The sequence below is a fragment of the Saccopteryx bilineata genome, chromosome 6, assembly GCF_036850765.1.
Source record: "Saccopteryx bilineata isolate mSacBil1 chromosome 6, mSacBil1_pri_phased_curated, whole genome shotgun sequence".
NCBI classification, from domain to species: domain Eukaryota; kingdom Metazoa; phylum Chordata; class Mammalia; order Chiroptera; family Emballonuridae; genus Saccopteryx; species Saccopteryx bilineata.
The window spans coordinates 121,222,564-121,246,983 of NC_089495.1; the positions used below are offsets into that span (position 1 = coordinate 121,222,564).

General features: G+C 50.4%; 2 protein-coding genes and 1 non-coding gene across 6 annotated transcripts in view; 1 reads left to right on the forward strand and 2 right to left on the reverse strand.

The window, feature by feature from the left end:
- Positions 1–775: 775 nt before the first annotated feature.
- SLC25A18 (solute carrier family 25 member 18) lies at positions 776–22,150 on the forward strand. 3 transcript variants are annotated; one of them, XM_066237293.1, is made up of 10 exons: positions 776–1,018; positions 10,338–10,581; positions 11,634–11,813; positions 12,022–12,077; positions 12,961–13,051; positions 16,746–16,864; positions 18,365–18,527; positions 19,612–19,766; positions 21,165–21,240; positions 21,635–22,150. In XM_066237293.1, the coding sequence occupies exons 2-10, from the start codon at positions 10,562–10,564 to the stop codon at positions 21,774–21,776; spliced, it is 1,002 nt and encodes a 333-aa protein (XP_066093390.1). In that variant the 5' UTR covers positions 776–1,018; positions 10,338–10,561; the 3' UTR covers positions 21,777–22,150. The 3 variants fall into 3 exon arrangements, with proteins under 3 accessions (XP_066093390.1, XP_066093392.1, XP_066093391.1); XM_066237295.1 differs by having other exon boundaries at positions 789–1,018; positions 11,691–11,817; XM_066237294.1 differs by having other exon boundaries at positions 791–1,018; positions 11,691–11,813.
- Positions 14,698–14,773, reverse strand: TRNAN-GUU (transfer RNA asparagine (anticodon GUU)). The gene has a single exon. It is a non-coding gene; the product is annotated as a tRNA-Asn (tRNA).
- A 743-nt stretch (positions 22,151–22,893) lies between the features above and the next one.
- ATP6V1E1 (ATPase H+ transporting V1 subunit E1) overlaps positions 22,894–24,420 on the reverse strand; it is a 28,536-nt gene continuing 27,009 nt past the window's right edge. The window contains exon 9 of one of the 2 annotated variants that reach the window (XM_066237297.1): positions 22,894–23,445. In XM_066237297.1, coding sequence (XP_066093394.1) covers positions 23,383–23,445 — 63 coding nt within the window. In that variant the 3' untranslated portion in view covers positions 22,894–23,382. Of the gene's footprint in view, positions 23,460–24,420 lie in introns of both variants that reach the window. The other variant, XM_066237298.1, reaches the window with a different exon arrangement.

Genomic DNA, 24,420 nt, shown 5'->3' on the forward strand with positions numbered 1-24,420 from the left:
TCTGCCTCGCTCTCCTTCCTGTATCAGCTGTTTACAGCCCGCAGGAAAGGGAGGGGACAATTTAGCGGACAGTTTTCATGAGTCTGGTGCAGGGGCTCCAGTCCCGTGTCACAGGAAGTGATGTAACTTGTCTCACATCACAGTGTAGAAGTAGTAAACTGGGATTCACACCAGCTCAATCACAGTCTTCCTGCAAAGCCTGTTCTCAGGCCCTCTGCCCCCTGTGCAGTGTACCTATCTCCCTTTGGTGAAGGAAAGCACTGAGTTAAATAGGTTGCCTAAAGTGAGAGTTGACTAACTTGGGGGTGGAATTTGAACCTAGGCCTCTGACTCCAAATCTTCACCTGGCAACAGGTCCTGTCCAGTCCTGACTTGACAGGTTGCCAGCTTTATTCTCCCCTTGCTGCCTGGTCCCTTGCCCCAAGTTAGACAGAATCCCCTAAAGGGAAGGGGTCAGTGTTACCTCTCCCACTCAGAAGTGGCATCTCCCCGCAGTGCAGAGCTCGCTCACAGCTCAACAGTACATGCCGCCCGCAGCCCTCCCACAGCTGAGCGCAGGTGCTCAGGGAGGCCCTGCTGAACAAAACCGTGTCCCTGAAGAGGACAACTCGAGACCACTGAAATGCAGACCTGAGCCAGCCACCTGCAATCAAAAGTTCATGAGTCTGAGAGGCAGAGAGAAGCATCTGGCAGCAAATGTCTGTCAGTGTTTGCTTTGCATTGATTTTGCATTGTTTTGTTCTGCTCCTGACCTCAAGGCCTCAGGGTGGTGAGCCTCTCATCGCCCCCACCCCTTACCCCCCACACACCCACAGTACCTTGAGCAATCCTCAGCCTGAGCTGAGTTCTACCAGCAGCCGTCTGCTCACCACCTGGGGAGACTCAGCTGGGCTGGAGCCCTTTGGGGTTTTGGTCACCCCTAGCAGGAAGAAGGCCACAGTCAAAGCAAGGACTGTAAACCAGCCCTACCCACAGCTCAGAGGTGACCAGGAAACTTGGAAGGTTCTTCCTGAAGCAGGTGAGTATGTGTGTTGTCTTACAAACTTACAGTTGGGGAAAGACCCTCTTCTGGCAAACAGTTGGGGAATAGGTCTGAACAGCCAGTAGGAAAGGGCCTCCTCTCTCTGCAGCTGAGAGGAAGCTGTCGGCAAGAGGGAGGGCTCCCCAGCTCGGGGATCTTGGGCAGCATCTAGGTCAGGACGCATTGTCTCCTTATCTCTGAAGAACTGTCCTCACCCTGCTTGTCGAAGGGGCCGGCCATGATCCTGGGCCTTGTGCACCTCCTCGCCGTGTGGACAGTGATGGCTGGGACTGGATGTGAGGCTGGTGGCCATGCCACCCTCACTCACTGGCTCCAATCTATGTCGGACACCTCTGCACAGCCCAGAGATCCTTGGGTCTCAGGACTCTCCTGGACAATGTCGTTGTGATGGGAATGGAGACTAGGAAGGAGACAGCGGTCGTAACACATGGGAGCGGCTGAGAGGGGCTATTAAAAAGGTCCAAGGGCCCTGGCCGGTTGGCTCAGCGGTAGAGCGTCGGCCTAGCGTGCGGAGGACCCGGGTTCGATTCCCGGCCAGGGCACACAGGAGAAGCGCCCATTTGCTTCTCCACCCCTCCGCCGCGCTTTCCTCTCTGTCTCTCTCTTCCCCTCCCGCAGCCAAGGCTCCATTGGAGCAGAGATGGCCCGGGCGCTGGGGATGGCTCTGTGGCCTCTGCCTCAGGCGCTAGAGTGGCTCTGGTCGCAATATGGCGACGCCCAGGATGGGCAGAGCATCGCCCCCTGGTGGGCAGAGCTTCGCCCCTGGTGGGCGTGCCGGGTGGATCCCGGTCGGGCGCATGCGGGAGTCTGTCTGACTGTCTCTCCCCGTTCCCAGCTTCAGAAAAATGAAAAAATGAAAAAAAAAAAAAAAATTAAAAAGGTCCAAGGGACAATCAGGGCAAATGGGGAGAGTGTAGGGACAGTGCAAGATTCTGCCATGTCCCAGAAGTGGAAATGCAGCCGGAAGGTGGGGGAGCGCTCTGGGAGGTGCAGCCAGTAGGAATGTAGGGGCCAGGCTGGAGAGGAGCTGAGTCCCAAGGTAGGGCCGGGATGGCAAAGCACTTGAGCAGGGAAGGGCTAAGGGGCAGGCTGGAAACGGGCCCCAGACGTGTGCCTGTGCCTCTGATCCTGTACAGAGGACAGATTAGAGGGCAGCCAGGCAGAAGGCCAGGAGCAGAGCTGGGAGGTTGTCTGGTGCCCGGGCAGGGTGACACCTGATGGCTGGGGGGAGGCCACAAGAGACTGAAGACAGTGTTTTCTCCCCAGGATAAAGGACCTGTTTTCCCAGTTCAGTATAAACCAATAGTTTTGTGAAATACAGTAAAAACTGATTACTAGAGAAATAGAATTTAAAATAAAATATATTGCCTGACCAGGCAGTGGCGCAATGGATAGAGCAGAGGACCTGGGTTCGAGACCCCGAGGTCGCCAGCTTGAGCGCGGGCTCATCTGGTTTGAGGAAAAGCCCACCAGCTTGAACCCAAGGTCGCTGGCTCCAGCAAGGGGTTACTCGGTCTGCTGAAGGCTCGCGGTCAAGGCACATGTGAGAGCAATCAATGAACAACTAAGGTGTTGCAACGTGCAATGAAAAACTAATGATTGATGTTTCTCGTCTCTCTCCGTTCCTGTCTGTCTGTCCCTATCTATTCCTCTCTCTGACTCTCTGTCTCTGAAAAAATAAGTAAATAAAAAAAATTTAAATAAAATAAAATAAAATACAAGCCCAAATTTCTAGTAGTAGGTTCTAAAATCTATTAGTCAAATTGCCGTCAACTTTTTACAACTTTTACTCTTGGTTTCTGTATATTTCCCAGACCAGCAATGAACCGTGTTCCCTTGAGTGATACTGACTGGAGGGGGACAGATGGACTGACTTGGGGACAGAAAGGGAAAAGGGAGTCACAAGTAGAGTGCAGGTTTGGCCTGGACACAGGGTGGCTGGTGGGTAGGTCTCAGAGCCAGGACTAAGAGGAGCTGTCCCGGAGGGCAGATGTGTGGGAAGAGGGAAGCGCTGACTACCTGGAGCATGTGGGAACAACTAGGTAGGAATGGCCAGAAGGCAGTTAAGGCATGGGGCCCAGCAGACACCTGGATAGGAGAGGCTTAAGCAGGCAGCTGGGTCTAGATGGGTCTGCAGAGGGGAAGGTGTCAAGAAGTTCAGGCAGCATTCTGGGGGCACCATCAATGAAGGGACGCTGGTCACAGGAGGCTGAGGGGGCCAATGGGGAGAGTCTCATGGGCCACAGGAGCAAGGAATGGAGTGTTTTAATAAGGGAAGAATAAAAATTCTGTTATCTGAGGGTCTCTGCAAACCTACCTGCTCTGGTGCCTGTAGCTCACCACCTGGAATCACTTCTCTAAACATTTGTCTTAGAGTGCCTGAGCCTTGGAGACAAGCTGCTAAGAATCACTTTATACTTTTCTCTGCTTTCCGAATTTCTAATTTTTTTTTCTATTTCTCCAAGTACCTTATGAAATAGAACAAATGTTCATTATTAACAAAAAAAGAATGGACCACTGCCTAAGCACCTATTAACTATTGCTAAAGGAAGCAGACAGGTGAGATCACAGATTAGTTTTGGTGTTAGGGGTGCGGGCCCCTGGGTGCTGCCATTCATGTAAACAGACTGCTGGCCCTGACCTGAACACAGCCCCCAGCCCCACCCAGCAGGACCTGTCTGCTTCGGACTGCCCAGGACTGTCCTTGGCCAGCTTCTTGTTTGCAAAACAGTCTGCAGTAGTGAGGGGAATGAGCAAGCAACGCTTTGTGTACACACATATGTTCGTACACACACACACACACACACACACACCACTAGTGCCCCTGCAAACAGGGCACCTGAAGGTCGAGGGACCAGCCCCAGACCTTTCTCATTTCTCTGGTTCAGACCTCCAGCAATTCCATGGTTCTCTGCTCTTCGTAAATCGTGAACAATCACTAAGTCCAAGCCCTTTTTTTCTTTAAGAAGTTCTGTCCCAGCCTGAATAGTGGTGTCACAGTGGATAGTGTCAACCTAGGATGCTGAGGTCTCTGGCTTTAGCACATGCTCACCAGCCTGAGCACAGGGTCACTGGTTTGAATGTGGGATCATAGACATGATCCCAAGGTCTCTAGCTTGAGCCCAAAGGCCACCAGCTTGAAACCCAAGGTCACTGGATTGAGTACAAGGTCACTGACTTGAGCAAGGTGTCACTGGCTCAGCCAGATTCCCTGTTAAGGCACATATGAGAAACAGTGAACAACTAAGGCGTCGCAAGTACAAGTTGATGGATTCTCAGCTCTCTGCTTTCCTCCCTCTCTCTGTCACTCTCCCTCAAAAAAAAATGTTCTGTCCCAGCCCTGGCCAGGTGGCCTAATAGGTAAAAAGGTCAACCCAGCACACTGAGGTCACAAGTTCAACCCCTGGTTAGGGAAACGTATGTAATGAATACTCTCTGTCTCTAAGTCAAAGGAAAAATTAAAAAAAAAACAGTTCTGCCCCAGCTAGCCCTTGTCCTCTGCACCCTCTTTACCACCTGATCCTTCCCTCTCAGTTGTTTTACTTCCTAACTGACCTGTCACCCGAGAGGTCACTTCTAGAACTATTGCCCTCAAATGACGTTCAACATGGCCATTTTCCCCTTAAGAGCATTCAGGGTTTTATAACCGCCTGCAGGATCAAATTTGCCAAATGTATCTAATTTTAGGGGGGGCACAGGGTATATGTACCAATCCCTTCCTCTGCAGCCTTCTTCCCCTGGTTCTACAGAGCTGGCCGCAGTTCCCAGCGTCCCCTCAGCTCTTGCTCACACCACGCTCACCATCCTCCTGTACGTGTGAGCTTCCCAGACTCATTACAGCCACTGCAAACCCCTTCTCCCAACCAGCCCGCAATGGCCTCTCACATTTGGGAGACCTTGCTGCACTCACTAAGCGCCTCAGTTGCTATGAAGTGGAATGTGAAGGTAAATAATTATTAAGATTTTGGGTTGCCATGTTACAAACACTAACTTGAATTTGCTGAGTACAGCAAGTCCATTCATTAGAAGGTAGTAGAGGGTTCCCTTGGTGCCCACGATCAGGAGTGAAGGGCTAACATCAGGTTTCATCAGCAGGTCTCCTTACCTCTGTGGCTCTGTTACTTATCTCTTGCTATAAATTGTCTTGTTTTCCAAACCATGACTGCTTACTGGGTCCCAACTTTTTCTACAGGAAAAAAAATCCCTTGAAAGAGGCTATACAGTCTCTTCTCTCTGGAAGAGACTAAACAACACAGCTTCAGTTAGGTGTCATCCTCAAGACTGTCAGCATCACCTTTTAGGAATATGGCAGCTCCCACTGCAGCCAATGGGTGCCGAGAGGAGAGGGTTCCTGGATGTGGAATGCAGAGATGCGGCTCCTGTCGATGCGGCATCCCACCCTTCGTGCCTGCAGACATGCAGACACAGCCTATTTGCCATACATACAAACAGCTTTTTATTTTTTAATGTATTGATTGATTTTAAAGAGACAGGAATGGGGAGAGAGAAAAACAGAAACATGGATCTATCCCCATAGTGCCCTGAGTGGGGATTGAAACACCTCTTCATCTTGGGATGACACTCGTAACTGACCAAGCTATCCAGCCAGAGCTAAACATCTTCCTTCTAATACAGTGCAATTATCACTTGTAAAATTGTAAATAGACCTGTCTTCCCAATATGAGATAACTCAATGTCATGACAGTGAAGACACCCAAATGCAATTACATGGAGCCTCTGGTGTCCTGGTCAAGATTATTTTTTCATTATATCCAGTCCTTGTCCCCTCTGGTCCCAAAAAGTTCCAGAGGTAGCTCCTCATAATTCTGCATCCCAGAGCTTAAATTAGTTTTCCAACCCACTATCCCCTATATTGTTTTCCCCAGATTCCATTTAGAAATGGAGAGGGTTTTTTCTATTGCCCAATAGCGTAAAGCGTAGATCACACTTTTTTTTTTTTTAAGTGAGAGGAAGGGAGGCAGAGACAGACTCCTGCATGCCCCAGGACCAGGATCCACCTAGCAAGACCACTAGGGGCGATGCTCTGCCAATCTGGTGCCCTGGCTCCGTTGCAACCGGAGCCATTTTTTAGCACCTGAGGATGGCCGTGAGCACCTGGAGCCAACTTGCTCTAATCAAGCCATAGCTACAGGAGAGGAGGAGAAAGAGAGAGGTAGAGAAAGAAAGAAAGAAGCGAGAGGGGGAGGGGTGGATAAGCAGATGGGCGCTTTTCCTGTGTGCCCTGGACGGGAATTGAACCCAGGACTTCCACATGCCAGGCGAATGCTCTATTGCTGAGCCAATCAGCCAGGGCCAGCTCACACCTTTAAGTGATAAAGCTTGACCAAGCAGTGGTGCAATGGATAGAGCATCGGCCTGGGATGCTGAGGACCCAGGTCTGAAACCCCAAGGTCACTGGCTTGAGCAAGAGGTCACTGACTTGGGCCCTGGTCGGTTGGCTCAGTGGTAGTCAGCCTGGCATGCAGGAGTCCAGGTTTGATTCCTGGCCAGGGCACACAAGAGAAGCGCCCATCTGCTTATCCACCCCTCCCCCTCTCCTTCCTCTCTGTCTCTCTCTTCCCCTCCCGCAGCCAAGGCTCCATTGGAGCAAAGTTGACCCGGGCGCTGAGGATGGCTCTATGGCCTCTGCCTCAGGCGCTAGAATGGCGCTGGTTGCAACAGAGCAATGCCCCAGATAGGCAGAGCATCGCCCCCTGGTGGGTGTGCCAGGTGGATCCCGGTCGGGCGCATGCGGGAGTCTGACTGCCTCTCTGTTTCCAGCCTTGGAAAAATGCAAAAAAAAAAAAAAGAGGTCACTGACTTGGCTAAGCCCCCTCCTGCCCCCCAGCCAGTCAAGGCACATATGAGAAAAACAATCAGTGAACAACTAAAGCGCCACAAGTATGAGTTGATGTTTCTCTTCTCTCTCCTTTCCTGTCTGTCCCTGTCTTTCCCTCTCACTTAAAAAAAAAAAGCAGCTAGAGAAGTTGGGGCCACCCCAGCACCTAGGCCACCCCCTGGCCCTCCACTAGACAGACATGCATTTGCTGGTGGGGTACATGCACCTCAAAGTGCCAGCCTCACCAGCCTGAGACTGTGCCACAACCCTTGAGCAGAGTTAGTGTGCAAAGATGATGACAAGATTTCTGGAACTAGTAAATGAGTGAACACAGTCCACAAAGAGAAAACTGCTGGCCAGCCAAGATTTTAAAGGAGGCATATCAGCCACAAAAAATCCCAAACTTGGCCACAGGGCCTGTAATCGTGCAATCCCTGAGGCAATCCACAGGCCCCAGTATTAGTCATTCTACTAATTTTTTTTTTTTTTTTTTAAGTGAGCAAAGGAGAGGCAGGAAGAGAGAAATGAAAAGCATCAATTTGTAGTTGCGGTACCTTAGTTGTTTATTGATCATGTTCTGACGTGCCTTGACCAGGAAGGCTCCAGCTGAGCCAGTTACTCTTGCTTGCACCAGCAACTGTAGGCTCAACCCAGTGACCTTGGGCCTCAAGCCAGCGACCATGGGGTCATGTCTATGATCCTACACTCAGGCCAGCAACCTTGAAGTTTTGGGTCATGTCTATGATCCTACACTCAGGCCAGCAACCTTGAAGTTTTGAACCTGTTACGTCAGTGTGCCAGGTGGATGCTCTATCCACTGCACCACCATCGGTCAGGCCTTATCACTTTTTTTTAGAGTGACGGAGAAGGGGAGGGACAAAGATGGACAGACATGAAGGGAGAGAGATGAAAAGCATCAGTTCTCTATTGCAGCACCTTAGTTGCTCATTGATTGCTTTCTCATATGTGCCTTAATGGGGGGGGGGTAGCAAGGGACTCCAGCTGAGCCAGTGACCTCTTGTGCAAACCAGCGACCTTGGGATTTTGAACCTGGGTTCTCAGCGTCCCAGGCCAGTGCTCAATCCACTGTGCCACCGCCTGGTCAGGCTGACCTCACATTTTGATGGGACTGAGCCCAAGGGTCCAAGGACAGGCCCGCACCTGGCATTGAGGAGTGAACTAGAAGTAGGGTGTATCGACATTCACAATGTCTTCACCTTTTGTTTGTCCTATCGATGTGCTCATTTCACCTCTTGCTTCCTTCTCCAACAGGTCCAAGTCTTAAAGGTCTGGTGCCAACACCACCTTCCAACCCATCCTTCAAGTTCTCACCCAAAACTGTCCCCTTAACCACACCTTCGCTCTCAAGGCTGGACCACCAGAAAATCTTGTTTGTCTTACATTCAATACATATTCCTATTTAACCCACTTCCCACCATCTGTTCCTACCACAACTCAACAAGCAACCATATCTCTTGCCTAGGTTACTGCAATAACGTAGTCTTTCTACTGGTTTTTTTTTTTGTTGTTTGTTTTTTTTTGTATTTTTCTGAAGCTGGAAACGGGGAGACAGGCAGTCAGACAGACTCCCCCGTGCGCCCGACAGGGATCCACCTGGCACGCCCACCAGGGGGTGATGCTCTGCCCATCCAGGGCGTCGCTGTCGTGACCAGAGCCACTCTAGCGCCTGGGGCAGAGGCCAAGGAGCCATCCCCAGCGCCCGGGCCATCTTTTGCTCCAATGGAGCCTCAGCTGCGGGAGGGGAAGAGAGAGACAGAGAGGAAGGAGAGGGGGAGGGGTGGAGAAGCAGATGGGTGCCTCTCCTGTGTGCCCTGGCCGGGAATCGAACCCGGGACTTCTGCACGCCAGGCCGACGCTCTACCACTGAGCCAACTGGCCAGGGCCTATCTTTTTAATCCTCTGCTGTCTCAACACTGCAGCCACATGGTCCTGTCAAGAACATGTCATTTCACCTGACCAGGTGGTGGCGCAGCAGATAGATCATTGGCCTAGGACACTGAGGACCCAGGTTTGAAACTCCAAGATCGCCAGCTGGAGCATGGGATCATAGACATGACCTATGGTCGCTGGCTTGAGCCCAAAGGTCACTGACTTGAATCTAAGATCACTGGCTGAGCAAGGGGTCATTGGTTTGGCTGTAGCCCCCAGTCAAGGTACATATGAGAAAGCAATCAATGAACAACTAAGGTGCCACAATGAAGAACTGATGCTTTTCATCTCTCTCCCTTCCTGTCTATACTCCCCTTTCTCTCTCTCTCTCTCTCTCTTGAAAAACAAAAAAAAGCATGTCGTGATTTTTTTTTTTGGTATTTTTCTGAAGTGAGAAGTGGGGAGGCAGAGAGACAGACTCCCACATGCGCCCTACCTGGATCCACCCAGCAAGCCCACTAAGGAGCCATTCTAGCACCTGAGGTGGAATGGAGCCATCCTCAGTGTCCCAGACCAACTTTGCTCCAATGGAGCCTTGGCTGCAGAAGGAGAGAGAGAGAGAGAGAGAGAGGAGGGGAAAGGGTGGAGAAGTAGATGGGCACTTCTCCTGTGTGCCCTGCCCGGGAATTGAACTCAGGACTTCCATATGCCGGGCCAATGCTCTACCACTGAGCCAACCGGCCAGGGCCTATTTCTCTATTTATTCAGAAAAGCTAATGGTCTTTTTTTTTAAAATAAAATTGAGAAAGACAAGAAGGAAGGTAGATGAGAAGAATCAACTCATAGTTGTGGTACTTCAGTTGTTCATTGATTGCTTTCTCATACATGCCTTGACTAGGGGGCTTTAGCTGAGCCAGTGACCCCTTGCTTGAGCCTGTGACCTTGGGTTCAAGCCAACAACCATGAGATAGGTCCATGATCCCACACTCACCCTGCGACCTCGAGGTTTCAAGCCTGGGGCCTCAGCATCCCAGAGCACACCAGGCCGATGCTCTTTTCACTGCGCCATCACTTGGTCAAGCCTGATCTCTCTTTTGTTCCCCAAATGAAAATACCTGGAGACAGCAGAGTACTTCTGGCAGCCTAGGAGACCAGTGAGGAGCATGGGAGAGGAAGGCATGCTCAGTCTGGAGGAGTCTATGGAGAGGAGACTCCCTGAGCCAAGCTGTGCCTCTACGGAGCGGAGCGTCAGGACTCAGGAATCCCTGCCCCGCCCCTCCATTTGGAACCAGGACCCTCCTCAGAAGCTGTAACAGTTATTGTTACTCTGACTTCCTGGCATCCAGTATAAACAAGTCCACAGACTTACTGTAGCCCAGTCTTTTCAACAGGGTTGTAGGGAGTTCAGAAAACACATTTTAAGAGCCAAAAGGTTACTTCTCTCCTTGAGCCTGGTGCAACACACAACCCTACCTCACCCTCTCTTCTGGTCTCAATCCCCAACGTTCAAAAGGTGTCAGGAGTTGAGGGAGAGCAATATGCGAATTGTGTTCTATCCTGTCACAGATGCAGTCCTCCCAGCAGCAGGCCAGTGCTGGCTGGACAGCGTCCTAGAGGAGGCCGCGGCAGCCAGAGGAGGCTGTGGTCCCGGGAAACTGGGCCACTCTGCTCTCTGCTGTGGTGGGCTGGAGTCGAGGACACGGCCCCTCCTCCCGTGACAGCCAGCTGTCAGCCCCCAGGAGTGACAGACAGCCTTGTATCCTGGGACCACCGGGTTCATCCCCTGAAGAATGCCCAAGCAGGACTTGAGGTAACTCTAGCTGAGCCAGACCTTGTCCCTGGCCAGATCTAGGAGGTCACCAGGTGATCACAAACTTGGCACCCCCAGGCTCCTCAAAATAGGCGAGTCCTAGGAGCAGAAAGAGATGCTCCTAGATACTAAAGTTTATTTCTGAACTGGTTTATACATGTGTACACATTCATACAATCTGTCATTGTTTGGGATGCGTCTGCTCAGACTGCAAAATGTAATTATTGCCTAACCCCTTCCCAGTGATCCACCTCCAAATGATTTCTCTCACATCTGCGTCTGGCCACAAAGATGATGAAATGTTACTAGGCTCCAAGGAATCTGAGAAAGCTTATTTTCTATTTTCAGACTTTAAAAACTCTTCAAGAACAAGGGGCTCAGTGTATGTGAAGTGAGCCTTCTCTTTGCTTTGGGCTAGAATCAGATGGTCTCAATAATTTAACCCTGGTGACCTCATGCTGACTAGCAACCCTCAATGCCAGAAAAGCATGTCCTCTTGTTAATAATAGCTACTGTTGATCAAACACATTAACCGTTTTTACAGAGGGGAAAGCAGGGGTCGGAGAAATAAGATAACTTGCTAAACTAACAGCGTAGCCAGGATTTAACATCTGTTCTGATGAACTTAAGTCCAAAATGAAATGTCAGTCCCCAGGGACAGGCCTTTGATGGAGCTTTGAAGGGGACCCTCTGAGGCCCAGCTAAGACTCTTCTGCACCCTGGTGGGGTCCCAGGAGGCAGAGCTGGCACTCTGGCATCCTTTGCAGAAGCCCTTGCAGTGTCCTATCTTTAGGAACATCTCCCTGTGGGGTTAGGGCAGGATGCTTCAGGCCTGGTGAGCATAATGCCCCTAACCTATCTATGGAACTGGACCAGGGTTAGGAGGCTCAACAGGTCAGGTAGGGAAGCTGCAGGGTCGGGGCAGGAAGCTGAGAGGGTCTCTGGACACCTGTAGGGCTGAGGCCACAGGGCCCCCTTCCTGTCCTTGCTCTGCTTGGTCGCTGCCCCCCACTTGCCTCCCTTTGTTCCTGTCTGGTCCTGGTTGTGTACAGCTCTCTGCAGATGGCTTTCTCCCCCCTCTCGGTGCCTCCCTTCTTCCCACGGATCAGTGTCACAGCAAAGCTCATCAATGGAGGCGTGGCAGGGCTCGTGGGGGTGACCTGTGTGTTCCCCATCGACTTGGCTAAGACTCGGCTTCAGAACCAGCATGGAAAAGATATCTACAAAGGAATGTAGGTATTGATGAAGTGGGTGAGAGGCTCCTAGAGCAGGGCTGAGGGCCTCTCTGCTCCACAGTCCATTTAGGAAGTGTGCGAATTAGGGTGAGGGGGGCAGCAGAGGAGTTGGTCAACTAGAGTGAGCCAAGCAGGGTTAGAGCCCTGGGTGAAAGGAGGGGGTTCCTGTTCAGCACTAACTTCCTTCTCTGGCCTCTGGTTCTAGGGTAGACTGCCTGATGAAGACGGCGAGAGCGGAAGGCTTCCTGGGCACATACCGAGGTGGGCTTACCAGCTGTCCTGGGGCTGGGCCAAATGAGGGCAAAAGGTGTGGCACAGGGATGTCTGTAAGTTTGTGGGGCATTGGGAAGTGGCATTCTTTCTGCCTGGGCTGTCCAGTGATTCTGGACCACGCTGCTTTGCACAAGCCCCTTTGTTCTTTGGTAGACACAGAGGTAGTACGGTAAGGTCGGGGTACTGGTGAATACACCAAGTTGCCCAGAAACCCTAGGCTGCATCCCGGCACAACTGCTGCCTGTGTGATGTGAAGTTGGGGGCAAGTGAACCCTCTCAGGGCTGCAGGGCACCTCCACCACCTCCTGCAGAGGAAGAGGCAACAAGGACAGAAAACGGAAAGTGTTCTGAGCTCCTCAGAAGGGGGTTAGTGGGCTGCCCTTCCCTGACACAGCTGTGCTGCCCCCATCCCCTGCAGTGTCTTCACCCAAGGGAACACAGCTGTGATGTGCCCCGAGAAACGGGTACAAAGCTGAGGCTGAGGAGGAGCTAATGTGCCCGTGTCCATCGAGAGACAGAGAAACTGCTGGGACCAGCAAGTGCGGTGGAGTGGCTGGAGCCCATCCTAGTCCCTCAGGACTTTATTGGGGCTTGTTGAGGGGAACAGCTCACTTATCGTCAGAGAGCAGCAAGGACAGATTTCCTCATAACTGCACCGATGAGCCCGCAGAGGAAATACACATTACAGAAGAAAACTGCAGTGGGCAGAGTGTTTCAGTAAAATATCAGAGGAAGCCTCCTTGACCACCACCCCTGAGATCCTTTCTGCTCCCAGAAAAAAACCTTCTGAGAGCAGAGTACGAGTGGCATACTCTGGACATGGGCACATCTGAGATGGCCTTGACCCCTTGTCTTTGCTGTCTGCTCCCAGGAGCTGCAGTGAATCTCACCCTGGTCACTCCAGAGAAGGCCATCAAGCTGGCAGCCAATGACTTCTTCCGGCACCTGCTCATGGAAGATGGGTACGGCCCAGGGCAGGATGGGCATGGAGATCCTTCATGGCATGTCTGATCTGGGGAAGATGGCAGGCAGAGGACTGCAGCACCTTCTGTTTACTGACTGCATGTATATGAAGAAGTGTACACAGGAGGCTAAGGAGAAAATGGGCTGGCAAGATTTGGAGGTTCTAGCCTGATCAGGCGGTGGTGCAGTGGATAGAGCGTCAGACTGGGATGTGGAGGACACAGGTTCAAGACCCCGAGGTCTCCAGCTTGAGCATGGGCTCATCTGGTTTGAGCAAGGCTCACCAGCTTGAGTCCCAGGTCACTGGCTCGAGCAAGGGGTCAATTGGTTTGCTGTGCCCCTCACCCCCCATCAAGGCATATATGAGAAATCAATCAATGAACAACAATGGAGCCGCAACGAAGAACTGGTTTCTCATCTGTCTCCCTTCCTGTCTGTCTGTCCCTATCTGTCCCTCTGTCTCTGCCACACAAAAAAAATAATAATAAAAAAAATTGGAGGTTCTAGACAGACACAGATTGAGGCAGACTGCCCATATAGAATATATACTCATCAGCTAGTTGATGAGTACTTTTCAGTTTTAAGATATAATAGACACTCAGGACTGTATGAGGTTAAGGTATACAGCATAATGACATAACGACTTGACACACCTATTGTGATCGCTGCAATGTGAACATCTAGCCCACGTCACAAAAATCATTTTCTTGTGATGAGAACTGTTGGATTTACTCTCTTAGCCACTTTCAAATTTATCATAGGACAGTGTTTCTTATAGTCACCATGTTGTACATTATATCTGCAATACTAATAATTGGTACTGTGGGGTTTTTTGGGTTTTTTTTACAGAGACAGAGAGACAGGCACGAAGAGATAAGAAGCATCAATCATCAGTTTTTCTTTGCAACACCTTAGTTGTTCATTGATTGCTTTCTCATATGTGCCTTGACTGTGGGCCTTCAGCAGACCGAGTAACCCCTTGCTCAAGCCAGCGACCTTGGGTCCAAGCTGGTGACCTCAGGGTCTCTAACCTGGATCCTCTGCATCCCAGTCTGACGCTCTATCCACTGCACCACCACCTGGTCAGGTGGTAGTGTGTACCTTTTGATGACCTTTACCCACCTCCTAACCACAAACCTGGTCTCTTATTCTAGATGTTCCAATGTCTTGGCTATTTAAAGCCATGCAGCAAGGAACATAGGGCACAGAGCCTCTTCCAACAGTGACTTCATTTCCTTTGGGTGTATACCCAGAAGTGGGATTGCTGGATCATATGCTAGCTCTATTTTTTTTTTTTTTTTTGAGATTTAAGAGAGGAACAGATAGGAGCAGACAAGAAGGGAGAGATGAGAAGCCTCAATTTCTTTTTTTTTGTATTTTTCTGAAGTTGAAAACGGGGAGGCAGACCGACTCCCACATGGGCCCGACCGGGATCCACCCGGCATGCCCACCAGGAGGCAATGCTCTGTCCATCTAGGCTGTTGCGACCAGAGCCATTCTAGCGCCTGAGGCAGAAGCCATGGAGCCATCCCCAGCGCCCGGGCCAACTTTGCTCCAATGGAGCCTCGGCTGTGGGAGGGGAAGAGACAGACAGAGAGGAAGGAGAGGGGAAGGGGTGGAGAAGCAGATTGGCGCTTCTCTTGTGTGCCCTGGCCGGGAATCGAACCTGGGATTCCTGCACAACAGGCTGACGCTCTACCACTAAGCCAACCGGCCAAGGCCAGCACCAATTCTTTGTTGCAGCTTCTTAGTTGTTCATTGATTGCTCTCTCATATGTGTCTTGACCAAGGGGGCTATAGCAGAGCAAGTGATCCCTTGCTCAAGCCAGCAACCTTGGGCTCTAGCCAGAAACCTTTGCCTCAAGCTGGTGAACCCAAACTCAAGCCGGTGACCTCGGAGTTTGTTTATTTATTTATTTATTTATTTTTTACAGAGACAGAGAGAGAGTCAGAGTGAGGGATAGACAGGGACAGACAGACAGGAACGGAGAGATGAGAAGCATCAATCATCAGTTTTTTGTTGTGACACCTTAGTTGTTCATTGATTGCTTTCTCGTGGGCCTTCAGCAGACCGAGTAACCCCTTGCTCAAGCCAGCGACCTTGGGTCCAAGCTGGTGAGCTTTTTGCTCAAGCCAGATGAGCCCATGCTCAAGCTGGTGACCTCGGTGTCTCGAACCTGGTTCCTTCCGCATCCCAGTCCGACACTCTATCCACTGAGCCACTGCCTGGTAAGGCTGCATCTCTCTTGATCACTAGTGATGTTGAACATCTTTTTATGTCCCTGCTGGCTGGCCATCTGTATCTTCTTTGGAAAAATGTCTACTTAGGTCCTTTGCTCATTTTTTTTTGTATTTTTCTGAAACTGGAAACGGGGAGGCAGTCAGACAGACTCCCACATGAGCCCGACTGGGATCCACCCAGCATGCCCACCAGGGGGCGATGCTCTGCCCATCTTGGGGCGTCTCTCTGCCGCAATCAGAGCCATCCTCAGCGCCCAGGCAAACTTTGCTCCAGTGGAGCCTTGGCTGCGGGAGGAGAAGAGCGAGACAGAGAGGAAGGAGAGGGGAAGTGGAGAAGCAGATGGGTGCTTCTCCTGTGTGCCCTGGCCGGGAATTGAACCTGGGACTCCCGCACGCCAGGCCAACACTCTACCACTAAGCCAACTGGCCAGGGCCCACTTTTTCATTTTGTTAATTGTTTCTTATCTTGGGAAGCTTTTTAGTTTGAAGTTGTCCCATTTATTTATTTTGTTTGTTTTTTTGTATTTTTCTGAAAAGCTGGAAACGGGGAGGTAGTCAGACAGACTCTCACATGCACCCGACTGGGATCCACCCGGCGCGCCCACCAGGGGCGATGCTCTGCCCACCAGGGGGCAATGCTCTGCCCCTCCGGGGTGTCGCTCTGTTGCGACAAGAGCCACTCTAGCGCCTGGGGCAGAGGCCAAGGAGCCATCCCCAGCGCCCGGGCCATCTTTGCTCCAATGGAGCCTCGGCTGTGGGAGGGGAAGAGACAGAGAGGAAGGAGAGGGGGAGGGGTGGAGAAGCAGATGGGCGCCTCTCCTGTGTGCCCTGGCCGGGAATCAAACCCGGGATTTCTGCACACCAGGCCGATGCTCTCTGTCCCTCTTTCGGACTCTCTCAAAAAAAAACCCACAGGCCTGACCTGTGGTGGCGCAGTGGATAAAGCGTCAACCTGGAAATGCTGAAGTTGCCGGTTCGAAACCCTGGGCGTGCCTGGTCAAGGCACATATGGGAGTTGATGCTTCCAGCTCCTCCCCCCTTCTCTCTCTCTGTCTCTCTCTCCCTCTCTGTCTCTCTCTCCTCTCTAAAAATGAATAAAAAAAAATCTTAAAAAAAAAAAAACCCACAAAAATGTCAACCCCAAGCATCCTCTAGTTCCTTTAGGGATCAGGAAAAGTCGGACTCCTGCAATAGGTAGTTTCCTCAGACTGGTGTCAACTTCCGTATAAGTGCTCCCTCCCTGGTAGCATGTGTTAAATTTAGTGTCACATCTTGAAGGAGACTGAGTCTGAGAGCCAAGTGACCATTTACTCAGCTGGGGCACTGGCAGTTGGTGGCAACAAGACTAAATACCATACATGAAACGTCTCAACTACAGAGGAAGAGTAGACGGCCAGGTGGGGACTGAAGGGCTAGCCTATGACTGAGGGACCCCAACTCTTGGCCCCATAGGATGCAGCAGAACCTGAAGATGGAGATGCTGGCTGGATGTGGGGCTGGACTGTGCCAGGTAGTGGTCACCTGTCCCATGGAAATGCTCAAGATTCAGCTGCAGGACGCAGGGCGCTTGGGTAAGGACTGCCCCAATGCACAGGGGACCATAGAGGTTGTGATCAAAACCGATCCCCCACATCTGCATGCACTTCAGCCAGTCTGGTGGCGCATCCAGCCTTCTAGGTCAGAAGACACCTGTCTATGGTTACTGTTGCAGATGTCAATACCTCCAACTATAGAATAGCAGAGAGAACAGATAACACTCACCCTCACACCTCTATCACAGTGCCCTGACACCTGGGCTCAATTTCCTAAAGAGCTTAAGCAACATCATGGCCTGTCCTTGAACACTTCAGTCAACTGAAGCGTTATTGTGCTAGATAACAGTATGCAACAGGTGCTGGGCTTTCGGGGATAGGCATAAGAAGCGAGAGCAATTTCTAGTCTTTTATCTCGGGAAGAAGTTTGGCCCTTTGATAAATTCTGGTCCTCTCAGAAATATACAGGGTGTAGGTCCCAAAGACTGTCTGAAGAGCAAAGGCTGGCTGGCTAGTTGGAGGATGCCCCCCAGTTAATAAGCCCATGCCATCTAACAGAGCACCTAGCAAGTTCCTCACCAAATGTGAGTGCCCTTCCCCTCCTCAACTATGACCCGTGCTGTGCTGCTCAGGGCTCAGCCCCGCCTGAAGCAATGAACTGCAGGAAGAACACAGTACAGACCCTAGAAGCCCTCACTGTGCTTTGCTCTGTAAAGAGCAAACAGCTGTAACATTTTGTTTCTCGGCTTGGTAAGAAGTTTTAGTATTCCTAAAGCATATTAAGAGAAAACTAGCATATGGGTGAATTATATGCATCTGAAAAAGGGAGAGTGATGCTCACTGGTGGGAGCTGTGTGAGGCCTGCAGGCCTAGGTCACCACCACACGAAACATGCCGTCACTAGCTTCCCCGTAGAAAATTCTGCACCGCTGGAAACCCAAGCAGAAACGGGGACATGAGATAGTGTCCTTTTAGCAAGAAAGAGCCTGTGTCTGAACAAAGCTGCTCAGACCATGAGAATTAAGAAAACCAATATTCGCAGTGAGTGGCCACTAATGGGACACAGCCACATCTGAAATGCTTCCATTTAATATGCTCAGGAAAAAATTCCATTCTACTTATTAGATGTTTAACTCATTCTATTATGAGCTCTAAATTATTTCACTAAAATGGGCTGACATCTCAAGAATCAAGTTATATAAAATAGTGCAGAGACTAACGGACATCTCTACCAAAGTCGGAAGATGTTTTTAAGCAGAGAATCTGCCACTTTACGCACCAGGCAGAAGGTACACGGGGATCTCGTGGTTTAGAAGTGGCAGACAGACTGAAAACCCCGGAGGAGTGGGGGTCGGGGAGTGCAGGGCCCTGGGCAGCAGGGCAACTTGTTAGGTAACACAGATCTTATAAAGATTTCCTTGTTTCCTTTCTAAGATTAGCACAACCCCTGGAGTTCTAGCAGTGCCCTCATCTGGTGGAGCTGCCCCAGAGGCAGGCTCACCTTGGGCCCGGTTGTGATATCTGCCCTCTCCCTCATAGCGATCCATCGCCAGGGCTCAGCTGCTGCACCATCCTCCACTCCCTGCACTGCTGGCTCCACTCCCACACACAAGCGTCCATCGGCCACCCTCATTGCCTGGGAGCTACTTCGCACCCAGGGCCTGGCTGGTCTCTATAAGGGCCTGGGTGCCACTCTCCTCAGGTGAGGCTTTCTTCCCGAACCCGGGACACAGAAGGGCCCCACGTGAATAGAGGGCATGGAGGGCCAGAGGGATGGCTGCCCAATATTTCTGTGTTCTCCCTAGAACATTCACACCATCTCTGTGCTGCAGATCCTGTCCAGCATGGGTGACTGGGGACCACTTCAGGGCCCCTTGTCTAGGGACCAGGCCCAGATTCCTATTGAGTGTACCATGGCCCAAAGGCACCAAGAATGTCCTGTGTACAAAGGACTATGGGCTGTCTATAACTGAGTAGATATACCCCCTCACTTTACTTTGCTCCTTCACCAAAATTCTTCAAGTTAGCCCTGGCTGGTTAGCTCAGCGGTAGAGCGTCAGCCTGGCGTGCGGGGGACCCGGGTTCGATTCCCGGCCAGGGCACATAGGAGAGCGCCCATTTGCTTCTCCACCCCCCCCCCCCCACCTCCTTCCTCTCTGTCTCTCTCTTCCCCTTCCACAGCCAAGGCTCCATTGGAGCAAGGATTGCCCGGGCGCTGGGGATGGCTCCTTGGCCTCTGCCCCAGGCGCTAGAGTGGCTCTGGTTGCGGCAGAGCAACGCCCCGGAGGGGCAGAGCATCGCCCCCTGGTGGGCGTGCCGGGTGGATCCCGGTCGGGCGCATGCGGGAGTCTGTCTGACTGTCTCTCCCCATTTCCAGCTTCAGAAAAATACAAAAAAAAAAAAAAGTGTATAAAATTCTTCAAGTTGATCAGAAGTACCCTAGGCCAGGGGTTCATTTTCTATTCCCTAGGCAACATATGAATGTCACCTTTCTGCCCTCCCACCCAACACTCAACATAGTCTTCACTGGCCACTACTGCAGTGCTCTTCCCTGGCTTACCCACCGTTACAGAACACTCACCAGCCCCCGAATCTGCACTGGCTCTGCATGAGAAGCCGCAGGGCTGGGAGGGTGGAGTGTGCAGAGATGGGGGCTGGGGGGTTGGGGGGTTGGGGGGTTGTGGGATGGGGCTGTCTCTGAGCCTCTGTAGCTTCTGAGCACACTGTGGGACCTCAGGGGAAGCCCCAGAGTGGCCTGCAGTTCAGTGTCTCCTCCTCTCCTACAGAGATGTCCCCTTCTCCATCATCTACTTCCCACTGTTTGCCAACCTCAACAACCTGGGGTACAACGAGCTCACTGGGAAGGCGTCCTTTGCTCATTCTTTTGTGTCAGGCTGTGCCGCAGGCTCCGTAGCAGCTGTCACAGTAACGCCGCTGGACGGTAAGCGTAGCAGAGACATAAAGGCTGCCGGGGTTGCCCTGTTTTACAAATCAAGCACCTGTATGGTTATTTAGGGGATAAATAGTCACCTTGCACTTTCAGCATAGATGAAATAGCCTCAAACTAAAAACTCTTGAGTCATAATCTACAGCCTCTGTCAGGTCCTCCCAGAAAAGGTGAAGCCAAGACGTCCTTCAGTCTGTTAACACTAACAAACCCTCCAACTGTTCAGGTGCACATTTCACTAGTTTTTTGTCATCCTGAGCAGCTGTGAGCATCAGCTGGAAATGACTGCTCCAGCCGTGGCTCGGGTTAGCTCAGTCAGTTAAGAGTGTCATCCCATGGCCTGACCTGTGGTGGCGCAGTGGGATAAAGCGTCGACCTGGAACACTGAGGTCGCCGGTTCGAAACCTTGGGCTTGCCTGGTCAAGGCACATATGGGAGTTGATGCTTCCTGCTCCTCCCCCTTCTCTCTCTCTCTCTGTCTCTCTCTCTCACTCCTCTCTCTCTAAAAAAAATCAATAAATAAAATATTAAAAAAAAAAGAAAAAAAAAAGAGTGTCATCCCAAAACAGCAAGGTTGCAGGTTCAATCCCTAGTCAGGGCACACATGGGAAGCAATAAAAAAATGCACGACTGAGTGGAACAAATGCTTCCCTTCCCCCTCCCCTCTTCATCTCTAAAAATCAACAAAAATTAAGCCCTGGCTAGATAGCTCAGTTGGTTGGAGCATCATCCCCGAGCGCAGAGGTTGCCGGTTCTATTCCCAGTCAGGGTACATACAGGAGCAGCTCAATGTTCCTCTATTTCTCTCTTCCCTGCCTCTCAACAAAAAAGAAAGTAAAAAAAAAGACTGCTCATACTTTAAATCTGAAAGCTAGCCCTGGCCAGGTAGCTCGGTTGGTTAAAGCATCGTCCCAATACATCAAGGTTGAATCTCTGGTTTCTCTTCAGATCACATACATCAAGGTTGTGGGTTTGATCCCTGGTCAGGGCAAATACAGGAATCAACCACTGAATACATAAATAAGTGGGACAATAAATTGTTCTCTTTCCCTTCCTCTCTAAAAGCAATAAATAAAAAGTTGAAGGTGAATAAGAAGACAATGCTTCCCACCCTTTAGGCTACGGCCAGCTCCTTCCTGCAACTCAGGTGGACCTTTCCACAGCATGAGTGCCCTGAATTATCACACAGGACCATGTTGTTTCTAACTCCTTCATTTCATACATGAGGCCCCAAGATGGGAAGGTCCTCAAGCACAGACCCTGCAGTGGCAGTGGTCCAAGGAGCCAACTCTGTGTGTGCAGGCTGTGAAACAAGTCCTGACCCCTTCCTGTTAGCAAGAGAACACCAAAAGCAGCATGCTCCCCACTTACTTTAACTTCTGCTTGATTCAGTTTTGAAAACTCGAATCCAAACCCTCAAGAAAGGCCTGGGTGAGGACAGCTATAGTGGGATCATGGACTGTGCCAGGTGAGCACCCACCCCCTCTGCCACGGTGTCCCTGCACCTGATCCAGAGCCCCACAATGAGCTTGGTACTTCTCTAAATTTCGTCCCTCTCCCTTCTCTCCCAACAGAAGCAGGTGCACTGGGAACTTTTTCCTTCTTTGCATCCCTACAGCATCTTGCCCCAAAGTCTAGCAAACTGAGACAGTTTTCCACAGGCTGAACCCAACTACTCAGTAACTGCACTGCATGCACACAATGGGGAGGGGGGCATGGCTCCCACACTGCTAGGATCTCAGCACCACTGTGGAAAGGGACACCTGCCCTCAATGAAAAGACGCACAAACAGGGGAGAGGGTGTCATGAGCACCACTTGCCGTGTGCTTCTGCCCAGCAGCTCAGTGCTCTTCTTTCCCCAGGAAGCTCTGGACTCAGGAGGGGCCGTCCGCCTTCATGAAGGGAGCAGGCTGCCGGGCCCTCGTCATAGCCCCGCTCTTCGGGATCGCCCAAGGGGTCTACTTCATTGGCGTTGGAGAGTGGATCCTGAAGTGCTCTGAATAGACATAGCTGACAAGTTCCTTACTGGCTGCCATCTCTCTGGACGAGGAGAGCAAGCTGCCCATAGGTTGTGTTCTGTCCTCTAACTGGTGGTGCAACTTCAGTCTCTGTTCTAACAAGCGAGCTTGCTGCAGCCCTAGTCTCCCTTCAAAAACCCCTACTCACCTAACCTTTGAACAAACACAGAACATGCTTTGGCTACAGAAGCTGTAGGACCTTAGCAGACAGTGAAGACAGAAGGGCTGCTCCTCCAATGCATACTGATTCAGCACCCACGATTCACGTGGGGGGGGGGGGTAGTTTTGTTACAGGAATTAACTGTTGTCCATCCCAGCACTTATTTCAGGAAAAGGAGAATCAGAAGTTCAAGGGGACTATCGAAGATCCTAAAGTCGGCACCTCATTCAAAACCAAGCAAAACCGCCTGACCTGTGGTGGCGCAGTGGATAAAGCATCAACCTGGAAATGCTGAGATCGCCGGTTCGAAACCCTGGGCTTGCCTGGTCAAGGCACATATGGGAGTTGATGCTTCCAGCTCCTCCCCCTTTCTCTCTCTCTGTTTCTCTCTCTCCTCTCTAAAAATGAATAAATAAAAAAATTTAAAAACAAAACAAAACAAAAAAACAACCAAGCAAAACCTTTGGCATCTTGGATGGCTGAGGAGTAGGGCCACCCACACTGGACAGCTTCCACCCCCTCCTGCTTGAAATGAAGCAACCAGTGACAGTCCCTTGTAAGCACTGGGAACAGAGACAGGTTGTCATCTACCAAACAACATGAAAATATACAGTAGTCCTTCCTCTCTCCAAAAACCCCCTTACTTTCTTTTCTGATTCTGCCAAAGCTAGTAAAACTACTTCTCAATAAAGCTGTGGAACCTCTGAGGACTGAAGACACTGAACTCCTGTGAGTGACCTGTGGGAAGAGTAAGGGTTGGAAGAACACCTGTGGGTGAGGCTCAGGGGCACCTGGAGGGTTAATGGTTTCAAGTACTGACAGCTGTCAAGCAACAAATGCTACAGAAATTTGGAAAATGCTATCTTTTCTAGATACCTCACTAAGAACTTTATCCTCTCAAATCACAAACTTACAGTGCCTTGCATAATAATCTACACTGAAATTCAGATAAACTTTTTGTTTAATAAAGCATCATGGGTTGGATTTTAGATCACATCACAGGAAGCACATCCAGGCCCTAACAGGTCACAAGGAAGCATACTGCTGGGAGGGATGCACACACATGTGTGCCAGCCCTGAAGGGCAGAGACTCGTGGCAAAAGACACACACGTAACTTCTGGGCCCGGTAATGAGAAGCAGAAAATAGGGTGAAGCTCATGCAACCACCACCCAATTCCTTCACCTTCATGCTGCAGACCCAACAAAAGTTGTGTTACTTTGAGACAGGCTAGAAGTAAGTTTCCTGATCATATTCAGTAAAACTTTCTCCCACTGTTAACAATTAGGCTAAGGGCATTAGTACGGAAGTATAACCATTGATATATACAGAATAATAGAACACCAGAGAGGAAGCTACATAGATAATCCTGTTTCTTCAAACATCAGACACGTCCACACCGTAGCAATGCATGAATTCTATCTCCCAAAGGCTTAGTCCAAAAACTTCCTGTTTGCATTGGCACCAAATAAGGCTCCTCGTAATTCTGGCATCATCTGTAAAAGAAGATCTTTAATAAATAAGTATTGTTAATCAGAGAACTTGAGAAGAACTGCACATCTTTTCTGTTAATTTATTGGGTGACATTGGTTAATAAAATCATACAGGTTTCAGATGCACAGTTCTACAACACATCATCTGTACACTATACTGTGTGTTCACCACCCCTCGTCAAGTCTCCCACCAGTATTTATCTTAACCGTAGATGGCAAGTCATTAACCCCTAGATGTCCAGAAAGGAAACCACAAAGCTAACAACATCAAATCTGTCCTTTACTTAACCAAAGCACTGCCACAGAATCATCAGTGAGAAACTAACCAATCACAAACTTTAGGTCAAGACTAACTGCTTAAACAGATCAAAGAAAAAAAAAAACCCTAAAAAACTAAAGGCATTACTATCTTTCGTGGGGGGCTGGGGGGATTATTGTCTAAGGCCTCTGTTATGCTGGGATGTAGGTAGAAGAGTTCATCAACAGCTGTATTTGCTCATCATAAGACTGGTCACCTATACTCTTCCTCTCAAATACTGATTTCAGTGCCCATGGACCAAGCAGACCCATTATCACGTTTATGCTGCACTCGTTATGGCAACTGAAAATCCTAGGATTTAACCTCAAACTCCTAAGGCTGCGCCTGCTGTTCAAAAGAGTAGCCATGAGCCACATGTGGCTACTATGCATCTGAAATGTGGCTAGTGCAACTGAAGCATGGGATTTTTAATTTTACTTAATTTAAATATCGATATGCAGCTAGTGGCTACTCTACTGGGCAACAGAACTGTATGCTTTAAGTCACCCGATGATACTCAACGTCAACGAACTTCAGCTCTAAGACAAGCCAGCAGCAGACTCACTGTGGAAGGTGCCCGGCATTGTGAAACAATGAATTTCCCTCGTCTCTGAAGATGTGATCTGTGCAAACATAGGAACATCTGCAGAGCCAGCGGCCCTGTGGTCATTTCTGTAAAT

Excerpts from the sequence above, each read along its gene's own strand:
- SLC25A18 (XM_066237293.1), top strand. The coding sequence starts at position 10,562 with ATGCCCAAGCAGGACTTGAG. Across the intron at positions 10,582-11,633 it reads ATGCCCAAGCAGGACTTGAG|CTCTCTGCAGATGGCTTTCT; the intron begins GTAACTCTAGCT and ends GGTTGTGTACAG. Across the intron at positions 12,078-12,960 it reads CTTCCTGGGCACATACCGAG|GAGCTGCAGTGAATCTCACC; the intron begins GTGGGCTTACCA and ends GTCTGCTCCCAG.